Below are 11,281 nucleotides of genomic sequence, written 5' to 3'. Positions count from 1 at the left end.
AATACGCGCACATGTTTTCTTACACTTTAGAGATTTCGTTTTTCCGGTCTCTTAGTGTAGGATGACCAACACCTACTTTCAAATGATTCATTATCCATTAGAATCAATTCCAGATTTCGGTTAAACAGATAACCATATTACCCACAAGTAACTATACATAGTTCTCTTCTTTCAAAATTCTTTATAATCGTCGAGTGGAAGCTTATATGGTTCAAATTTTTCAAATCAACCGAATAGTACACCGTCATTTTTGGAATTTTAGTTAGGTTTCATTAATGATTAGAGATGTTTAGACAATGTCATACGAATCAGTACTCAAATCTTTATCTAACAATTTCCATACTTCTCTTTTTGGTATAAATAGTGAATCATACTCCTCTTCTATCTTATTTGATATATGTATAATACCTAACAAATATAATAGAATACCTACTCTCATGTATTATGATTACAACTAGAATTGAGAGAATTACTCAAAAGTTATTTGAAGGATATTCAACTTTTTCATGGCCATACCAAGATTGGTATTATAATGGTCACTCTGACCCCATTATCCGGCAACACCCAGAAATTTATCATAAAGGTACTTACTGTACTTTCATATCATCATTTTGTCTTTCACAAACAGATGATTGTTCTGTCGGGAAATTTTCCAAAACCCTTTCGGTGCAGCATTTTATTTTCTTTAGGTACAACATACAAATTTTATCCTCACCAAGCAATGAAAAAAGCATTAATGCAGAAACTATAGATTCATATACAAGGCCTTGATAAATATGTCATACGTTGAGGGTTTTCTTTTTCGAAAAGACTAATAACAGAGAACCACAAATAATTGATAGATAAACAATTCACACTTCACAGTTCAATCACTGAAGGAAAAATGTAACAATCCAACTATTTTCTTTAGTATCTTAATGCAAGTGTCTTTGAGGCATTTTATGAAACAGTTTTTTATGCATCTAACTGAAGTAATTCATAATACAAGAATAATGAAGTTTGTTACTAATGGAGGTCTAATAGTTACTTAAACTTTGGAAACTATCTTTGTCTAATAGATTAATTCTTCATGTTATCACCCATTAGCTGTATACTAGAAAACAGATAGCAAATAAATAAATCTATATAATGAAGTCTCATGCTGGCTCTATTAATTAGTTTCATTATTCTTGTCATGCAGACGAAATTGAAAGGTTAGGGTTCTGACTAGGTCTAATCCTCCATACTCGTATATAAAATAATTCGTCTTAAGATTGTTGTTACCCGAGTATAATTGTAATATAAATTCAGAGAAGAGTTAGTCAGACTTAAGATTGTTGTTACCCGAGATACTCTTAACTTAAGACGAATTACGCCCTGTATGTACCCACAGATCAACGACATTTAGCCTCCAAAATACAACGGCTTCGTTCTTTTTCCCAGCTACGTTGAAGAAGAACACGACGAACATTGACTAGTATTATAAATTTCAGAATTTTGAAATGACCATAAAACGAATGGAGTTTGAGAGTAATTCTGGAGTAAATTTGAAATTTAGTGCAATATCACTAATCAGAAATGATATTCTATTCATGATCTAAACACTGGAAAAAACGGATTCAAATTTGGAGTCCATTTGGGTCTTATAAATATAAATCAAATAGGTGCATTCATTAGGGACACATCTGTTGAGAAGGAAAAGGGACGGATACTCATTTAGCAACAGATTATTGTCGGCTGAGATTAGGGCCGTCAGATCGCTCTCAAAATCTCGGGAGGAATGCCCTCCATTAGGTCTTGCTCAATCTCGCCCGAATTTGGCCCATCAGAAGTCCAGATGACCATTAGATGGAGTTTCGGAACTAACCCACTCCATGCCCAACACGGGGCTAACGCCATCCGTTGGATCTTGCCTCTTGCGCGGAATCTGGCGTGTTCGTTTTGCGCAAATAGCCCTCAAACAAACTTTTCCGTATTGCCTTTTGGTCCCTCAATTAACCAAACATCATCCAAACTTTTAAACTTAAATATCTCATTCATCCAGAATCGGATTTGAGTGATTTTTGGATCTAAATTTAAGAGCTCGACGAGACAAATACAATAGTTCATCAATGTCTTCAATTTGACGAGTAGAACCAATCTGAAATTTTCTCTGATTCCAACAAATATAACATACAAATATAACATACAAATATAACACACAACTATAGCTAAATTTCCCACACCGAAACTCAAGGGATCCAACTCATGAATTCAAACTTCATCTTCATCATCTTAGTTTGCTCAAGAAAAAACTTAGGTTGGATCCTTTTAGCAACTTACAAGTCAACGGCTCGAGACTTCATGAACGGAAACAGTAGCAACAGAAGAAGATGAAGTACCAGAAGCGGCAGAGGAAGATGTATCACCACGAACACGATTAGTTGCATCAATAAAAGTAGGTCTAGTTGGCCTATACTCCATGTTGCTCTTGCTCAATAGAAGAACAACAGCTTCGCACATTGTTGGTCTACCTGCAACTGAGGATTGTGTACATGAAAGAGCAATCTCTAAAACTCTCTTTACTTCTTCTACTCTGTACTCCTTTGGATCTAAGGTTTCATCCACCAAATCCATCAATTTGCCCTCTTCATATAATCTCCATGACTGTTAATCCATCGTGACAAAATTTAAACTATCTTATAAGATATCCAATTATACAACTGATAGATTTTTTTTGTGAAGATGATCTACTATAATAGTATGACGTGCTATATAAAAAGAAAAAGCAAATTCACTTGACGATAAAGAATATTACCCATTCAAGAAGGTATTGAGTCACGGGTTCAAGCTTAATGTCGTTACTCTTTCGACCACTTATAATTTCAAGGACAACGACACCAAAACTATAGGTGTCTACTTTCTCAGATAACTGCCCATGAATTGCATATTCAGGTGCTGTATAACCCCTGATCAAATATACACATAACAAGATTAGGATTATTCTATAAAACTTGATTGGTCGAAAATACTAGATATGAAAAATATTGAAATGGTTGCCTTTTCTTTTACTTACAATGTGCCTGCAAATTTGGTACTCAGATGACTTTGATCCTCAGGAAGAAGCCTTGCTAAACCGAAATCAGAGATTTTGGCTTGAAAGTCATCGTCAAGCAATACGTTACTAGATTTTATATCACGATGTATAATACATACATGAAACTCGTGGTGTAGATATGAAAGTCCTCTAGCAATACCAACTATTATATCAAACCGTTGCCTCCAGTTTAATGTACCTCGTTTTTCACCTGTCAATGGAAAATACAGAAACATCGATCAATATACAAAAACCTAGCACAAAAACGTCTTAGAAAGTCTTTTCCGACGTTTGGCAAAGAAGGAAGACGATATTTATAACCATATAAACAGTCATATACCATATAAGAATTGGTCAAGGCTTTTGTTTGCCATGTATTCATAAACCAATAGTAGTTCTTGGCGTTTGCTACAACATCCAAGAAGGCGAACAAGGTTTCGGTGATGAACGTTGCTTATAAGCTTCACTTCACTCTCAAAATCCGTCTTTGCTCTGCTCGATTGTACAAATATAAGTTTCTTAACTGCAACAATTTTCCCGTTCTTCAAAGTACCCTAAAACAAGAAATAACCAATGAAAAAAGATACTTAGAAAGTGAAGAGTTAATTCCTATTTCGCATAGATGACTATAATTTCCTAATTGATATAATATAAATAAGTCATGTCAAATTCATACTAGTAAAAGAATTTACCTTGTATACATCTCCAAATCCTCCTTCTCCTAACTTATTTTCTTCACTAAAGTTTTTAGTTGCAGATTTAAGATCGCTATAGTCGAAGTTCACTGGTCCTCTTAGCTCGGTTGCCCCTAAAATATCCCCTGTACCATGACAATTTTGTTGATGATTCTCAACTATTAAGATTGACGAAAAAATGCCCGAGTTGTTAATTTGTTACCTCTTGGGGTCTTCTTAGACTTTCTTCTTAATAGAAACCATATGATGAGCATAACTAGAGCTAAAAATGCAACGCCTCCTACGATTCCGCCAATGATTGCTTTCCTTTTGCTTGAACCTCCTGGAGTAATTCCATAGTATATAAGTATTAAGAGTGACATAATCTAAAAACTCAAACTACTATATAGTACATTAAGATTCTGAGCCTAATAAGAAGCAATATAATAACAAGAAGAACGGCGGGTTAGACCGTCTCTCTGCAAATCATAACTAACCGTTTTGTGCCAAGAAAGGAGTGAGATTCGTTGTTTGATTATCGTTGAAGAATGGTGTTGTTGAATACCTTAGAAAACAGCCAGCATCAACTGCTCTTCCATTAGTATTAGGAACACAACCTTGTATATTACTCTGGGCAACAGTCAAGCAATCTTTACACCCATTTTCACTCACTGAAACTGCACATTGTGCTACACCATATACAAAATTGTTACTACCACTACCAATTTCTCTCCTTGTAGCTGCATATTTCCCTTTTATTCTTGGTGTTGAAATTAGTAGTTCTGATAGTATCTCATTAACTGCAGTATTGAAAATGCCCCCCTGAGTTGAAGATGAGTTTCCGCATATTCCGACGTTTCCAGGGAGAGTTGTCTGATCAAAGAAGCCGTTGCTTTCGTACCTTTTGAGATGTGGGAAATAATATGGTAATTTAGCATATATCTTAAGAGGGTATCATGACAGTTCATAAACTTCTTTTTTTTTTGAAGGGGTCTCAAAAGGGTACGTGGTTCATTTGTTTTCACAAAAGATCACATCATCTGGTCATTCAAAATGAACATTTAAACTTATGAAATAATAGGTCTAAGTGTTGAGTTGTGTAGCATATCTTCAATATGAATACAACCATTGAGAAGCGAAAAGCGAAAGGCGAAAACAAACAGATGTCAGAATCAACTACTCCCGTTTTCGAGTCAATTCCCGCCCTAAATTTAGGCTGTCTACTTCTATTTTGTGGTACTTCCAAACTGCTTTTTCCGGAGTTTGTCTCATTTTTCTACGAAAATAACACATTTTTTTTGTTGTTTGAAATACTACAATAATACACTTGATATAGGCAAATTGAAGTCTGCCTTGTCGTTAGGAGGACAACTCCAACTTTTGCAACAAAAAGAAAAAGACAACTCCAACTCCAAATTCAAATTGGATACCAGGTATAGTCTAACTGGACGAGCCCACAACAATTGACTCTTGCCCCCAATTACTCAATACCCACCATTAAATACATTTCAATCCCAAATAATTTGCCCTCATAATATTTCAGCTGAAACCTAACCGAAATATATAGACCAACATGGTTAGGAGGGAGATCCGTGTTTGACTCTCTAAATCCTGTTCAACCACGTTCTCTTCCGACAAAAATTTCATTTAAATGATTAACAAACAACTCTCATAGTCAAAAATTCCGATCAGAATCTACACTAAAACGGGATAAAGGGTCGAAATTTTTGCCCTATTTGAATTCGGTCTTTCTCCCCCAAACATTTATGTTTATTAAAGTTTAGGGTAGGTAAGCAGTCACCAACTATCATCGTCATGCACGATGATGATGATAATAGAAAGTCAAGCTCCACAGAAAACACATGGTCGCCCCACAAGGGACCATAAAATCAGTTGGGTTTTTTATTTTTTATCTTTTTGTGGAGTTTTTGTTGCAAACAACCCCTATAAATTCACAGTCGTGATCAAACATCTTAGACCACACCCCCCACACAAACTAGGAAAGGCTGCTTATAACAATTACTAGGGTTAATTCCATTTGGGCTCCCTATCAATCACAAATTCACTAAAATGGTACCTTGAAAGTTGAAAGATAACCACTTTCTAAAACGACTATTTTTTCAGTTATATATTAATCTTAATAGTTGTTCTTTTTTTACCCTTCGTTTCAATTGAAATTAAAGTATTCCAGTCTTTCCTTCTAATCGTGTGAGAGAGACCGTTGGCAGATGATCGTCTTCCCCTCTTCACCTTCTATCACAAACACTGACGAAACATTATTGTCATTACTTAATCTGTCTTTGGCTCTCATCTCTTCTCATTTTCTCATTGTACTTTTTTTGGCAAAAGGGGGTTTCTCCTTTCCTGCAACGTGAATCCTCTCATATTTCATATTTGTTTTGCCATTTGAGATGACTCAGACAAAAAACAAACTCTTATTTGGTAAAAATCAGCGAGAGAGGCTAACAACCAGTGGTTGGCCAGTGGTGGTATTGGTAGATGGGAAAGAGAGAAAGAAGAAAATGAAAAGGTTAATTATATTTTGGCCCTTTTAAGATGCCCAATTCACCAAAATGACTCCCATAAGATGACCAATTTATAATCGGACCTCATTTTAAAAGTGTTCGTTAGTCAATGTTAACAATTGACTTTCTTTTGCCTTTTTTACACTTTTTTCAAAACTTTTATCTCCTCTGTGATTTTTATCTTCGTTGGAGAAGGTTGTCGATACTGGTCAGCTAGCCAGCAGTCCGCTAATGAACATCATAAAGAAACATTTTTTTTCTCTTCTTGTGGTCGACCAACACCATCACCTGCCGACAACTACCGAAAATTTATTTCTCATTCAATTTTATGCTATTTCTCTCTTCTTCCCCTCTCACTTCTTTCTCTATCTCTCTTTTCTCATTGTATCTTTCTTCTTCCTCGTTCTCCCACCTATTTTTTCTCTCTCCCTTCTCGTTTTTTTTTTTTTTTTTGTGTTCTACCCACATGCCAAACGGACGCAGGATTTGAGAGGCATCCCAAAATAGATATTCATTTGGGATTTAGTCTATACCCTGACGAGATATACATCTAAAATTTAGTCTATATCCAACCGAAAAGCTCGTATGAATCCAAAAAACCAATTGTTCGTCTAGGATCCAAACCTAAAGGAACAGTACACGTGGGTGACTCCCAAATCTGGGACTTGGGAGGAAGTCTACGAGTAAAGAAAGGGAAGAAGAACGAAAGAAATAGGGAGGGAGAGGGAGAAGAAACAAAAAAAAGAAAGAAAACACAAGAAAGAAATTCATGTGGTGCTTGACTCATGATGGAGGTGGCTGGCCAAAGAAGGGAAGAAGAGAAGCAAAAAAAGCTTGTTGTTTTCTAATGGGTCACCGACAGCCGGTCCGTTCTAGCAACAATTCTTCAAGGAATATGGTAAAGAAGAAACTTTGGGAGTCCATACTGAAAGAAGGGTGAAGAGGAAAAGACATAGACAATTGTCAACTCTGACTGACATTATATATTAAAAGAAGCCCAGACCGAAAGGTGTTCATCTTTAGGACAGGAAATAAAAATCAAATCAAAATAGGAATTAATTGAGGTCATAGCATATGGCTGCTTGGTCGTCATCCACCAACAAAACTCAGCCAAAGTAGAATGAAAAGAAGGGGAAGAAAAATTTCCTTCTTAAAGAAATGGTAGAAGAAATAGGAACAAAAAAAAATTACTAGTGATACTGTCTGTTTTAGCACACTTGGGCCTGACAAATTTAAAAAGCCTCACAAGAGAAGGGTGTTTAACCTCTTAAGAGGAGCACCACACTCTGTCTCAACACCGACGTGAGATTGTTTACAACACACCCTCCTAAGACCACGTCACAGTGGAGTGAATCCTGCTGATAACGTGTGATAGGATGGTGCGGACCAACCTTCTAGGCTGCTACTGATACTGTTCACTTTAGCACACCTATGCCTCATTTTAAAAGCCTCGCTAGGGAAGGATACTTTAACCTCTTTGGTTTTAACCTCTTAAGATGAGCACCACACTCATTCTCACCGCAGACGTGGGGTCGTTTTACAACCGAAATAAACTTATAATTATTACTATAAAGAGTGCCTTTGGTTGTTTGAATGATTCAATTTTAAACTTCCAAAACTAATTTACTTTTTAAGTTAGTCTGAAATGTTTTCTAATTTGGGTCTGTTGAATCCACTGCTAGACCAGCCAACCCATTTTTATGACGGTAAATTATATATATGAAGACGAAAATGTCAAATGACCACGGGTGATGTAATCGGCTCCCGTTGGTCTGACTAACTGGAGCATGCTACATCACGGTTCTGTATGTGACAGGCTCTGATCATTTAGCTTTCTCATTTGAGAGACAAATTATTTATATAATTATTTACCTCAAAAAGCAGCCATCATAGATAACACGAGCACCATTAGCAGTAGAACAATTTCTAATTTGAGAAACAGCAGCCGAGAAACAAGAAAGACAATCTTCAATAGACAGATATTCTCTACACTGTGCCATAGCATATACAGGATCCGATGTTCTAGAACTCTGACCCGTTGCAAATCTATATATATTACTTGAATTACTCAATTCTGACCTTAGATCTGAAAAAGTTGTATTGAGATTTGTGTAGAATATTGATTGTTGAGTTGCATTATATTGACTACAACCTTTATTTAATAGATTTATTTGTGGATCAGCAGCTGCTAAATTCAGTAGAGTAATTGACAAGAACAAGAACAAGAAGAAGATGGAATTCATAATTTGGAAGAGACAGAAAATGGGTTAGTGTTTGATTTTAGAGAGAGAAAGTAGATAGAGAGAGAAGGGGAGAATAATTTGGAGAAGGTTGGACTTGAATTTATAGAAGGGGTGATAATGGAGAATTATGAAAAGACTTTTGACTAATGAATGAATAGGACCTTTAACAAAAAAAATGAATGAATAGGACATATATATATATAAGGTCACAGGGAAATAGAACCAACCAGCCGCCCACATAAACAAACTTGACCAGATAATACAAAATAGACTATATAATAAAGGGTAATGATAAACGGAATTTGAACAAACATAAAAAAAAAAAATATATATATATATATATATATATATATATATATATATATATATAGTGAAGATATTCTATTTTTGGGCTGATTATGTACTATAGTTTATCTATTTATTTTTTTTATTAACATCTCTTAGAATAGTTTATTGTTTCGGCGAGAATTAATAGTAAAAATGTCACATTCTATCATTAAATCATCGAGTTGACATAATCAATATAACTAAAGTATTTTTAGGAATTCTTGGAATAAAAAAAACTACATCTTACACAAATTACAAAAATACTGAAAAGGTAACATGAAGGTCTAAATGATATCCATTGGTTTAGAACTTTAGATTAATCGGGTAGTAAATTGTAAAAAAGATTAGTTTTTTTAGGTAAAAGGAAAAAATTAGGTTAGAAAACTAGTTTTTAGTAAGAGATATGGTTTATATTTGGTTGTCGAGCATAACCATATTTCTAAAAATATATGTAATAATGGATGTAGACCCCCTAAAAAAAGACGTATGTAGAACTAAGAAAGATTTTAAGGGAAATAAATGATTCAATGATCTGATCAAATAACTGTGCTTCGAGAGGAAGTAGCAGTATCTACTGGGACACTACAGTGGAAGTGTGTTGAATCAAGAGCAGACAGTAAACGCTTTTTTTATGGCCATCTAAATTGATATTCTTTCATTTCATATGAAAGCATCTATGTCCCTATTCTGGAAGCAACATTGTAGTAGTGGTTGGAATTGTGTAACTTATATGCAGTCATCATTGTTTTCTCCCCTCTTTAGACTTCTTTGTAAAATAACCACAAATTTTCCTTTCAAAAGGTACCTCCATTTTTGTAATTTCTACGACCGCGTCTATCTTGATGTGTAAATCACCCTTCATGAGCACAATATCATCAAAATGACTATAACCTTTGGCGGTAACGATTGGACTCGAGTTTCAGAAAAATTAACTCACGTTTCTTCGAACTCATATGCTACATCAATTTAGGACTCATATCTAACATATCTAAATAATTAGAACTATTATTATAATCATATTTTGCAGAAATCAATGGATAGAAACAATGAGACTAGGTAGAGATCAACTATCTCAACAAAAAAAAAAGATTGAGATGAACTAGAAAAATTTATAGAGAATAATTGAGAAGAGTGAAGAAAGCAAATGGATTGGACCCGTTAAGTAGGGATCCACTTAAAAAAAGTATAGTCGTTCGATCCCTAAACTAGCGGTTGGAGCCCAATAGTTATTCTGGATAGGTTCCTTTACATCCTTGCAAAATAAAGATATTTGTAAACTTGTTTTTTTTTAATCCAAGGGAAACATATCCATTAATAAGTGATAAAATCACAATGATACAAGGATGATAATTCTTATTTCTCTCCTCTGGATACCTCATGCGAGTTACTTACCTGTAACTGCAAATACCTCCTGAAGGGAAAGAAATTGGACTAGACACAGACGCAAGGGATCCTAAAGATCCGAGAAAAGAGACCCTAAAGATCTGACAGAAGGATCCTAAAGATCCGTGAAAGGAGACCCTAAAGGTCTGAGAAAAAAACGAAATAATTATACTAAGTAGTAGACAAAAACTGATAAAACAAATAATAAAAAAAATACTAATTTACATCCTCGCCAAAAAACCTCCATTGTCGTCAGAAAACCGCCATTGTCGCCGTAAAACCAACGCGGGAAAGGTCAATTTCATCGTTTAGACCGTCAATGTGACGAAGTATCAAACAAAACACCGATTATCGCATATAAATGAAGATTTAAGTTGTGTTCAATCATTTGCCAAGAATGTGATAAATACTCGCTTATAGTAATCGTCATTCTGACCAAAATCTTTTGTTAGAACAATGAGATGCATGCTTCACCAGAACATCAACCGTCTCCATTATTTGGTGATGATTAAGATGGTCATCTTCATCATCATCTCTGGCGTCTTAATGGAATGATTCCTGTTAACGGAAAATACCAGAATTTTGGGACTCTTTCTCTGAAGGAATTCATCGAGAGTGGATGTAATCGTTAGATTAGGGTTTTTTATGGTCCCTAGATACCATTAATGGAGGGAAAACAAACTACATACGAAAGAAAAACGGGTTCCGGCGAAGGATCATCCCTTTGCCGGAGGAAAAAAAACTCAAATCTTGAACTCGGTTGTTGAGAGAGAGAGGGGGGAAGGTTATTTTCTTGATTTACAGAATCTCCCTTTACCAATAGGACTTGTTTGTCAATGTCTTGTGGTACAAACACCCTGTTGCCAGGGACGGATCCAGGATTTTCACTTAGGGGGTGCGGATTTATATACTTACATAAATTTTTTTTTCTGCAAACACAATAATTAACAAAATATATGTATTCATTAATTATATTAATATATCAACGATTACAAACGCATTTGACCTCTACGAGAGTTCAAAATTTGAAATGTTCCCACAATCGACTCATTGTCAATTTCACTAAAAACTTAT

At 35.1% G+C, this 11,281-nt stretch overlaps 1 protein-coding gene across 1 annotated transcript; it reads right to left on the bottom strand.

Moving 5' to 3' along the window:
- Nucleotides 1–1,994: 1,994 nt before the first annotated feature.
- LOC147563983 (cysteine-rich receptor-like protein kinase 2) lies at nucleotides 1,995–8,637 on the bottom strand. Its single transcript, XM_086642595.1, has 8 exons — nucleotides 8,127–8,637; nucleotides 4,227–4,630; nucleotides 3,953–4,072; nucleotides 3,748–3,875; nucleotides 3,396–3,609; nucleotides 3,035–3,266; nucleotides 2,777–2,927; nucleotides 1,995–2,625 (listed from the first exon to the last, which is right to left on the bottom strand). Exons 1-8 carry the CDS (start codon nucleotides 8,495–8,497, stop codon nucleotides 2,305–2,307), a joined length of 1,941 nt encoding a protein of 646 aa, XP_086498721.1. The 5' UTR covers nucleotides 8,498–8,637; the 3' UTR covers nucleotides 1,995–2,304.
- Nucleotides 8,638–11,281: the final 2,644 nt, after the last annotated feature.

The sequence above is a fragment of the Eschscholzia californica genome, unplaced genomic scaffold, assembly GCF_041429995.1.
Source record: "Eschscholzia californica isolate CP2 unplaced genomic scaffold, dmEscCali1.0.p SCAF_1, whole genome shotgun sequence".
Taxonomy (NCBI): domain Eukaryota; kingdom Viridiplantae; phylum Streptophyta; class Magnoliopsida; order Ranunculales; family Papaveraceae; genus Eschscholzia; species Eschscholzia californica.
This window is presented reverse-complemented; position numbering and strand designations above follow the sequence as displayed.

Bases quoted from the DNA above. Each gene is read 5' to 3' on its own strand.
- LOC147563983 (XM_086642595.1), bottom strand. From the start codon at position 8,497: ATGAATTCCATCTTCTTCTTGTTCTTGTTCTTGTCAATTACTCTACTG. The intron at 4,631-8,126 runs GTAAATAATTAT...ACATCTCAAAAG, and splicing joins TATGATGGCTGCTTTTTGAG to GTACGAAAGCAACGGCTTCT. The intron at 4,073-4,226 runs GTTAGTTATGAT...GAATTACTCCAG, and splicing joins TCCTTTCTTGGCACAAAACG to GAGGTTCAAGCAAAAGGAAA.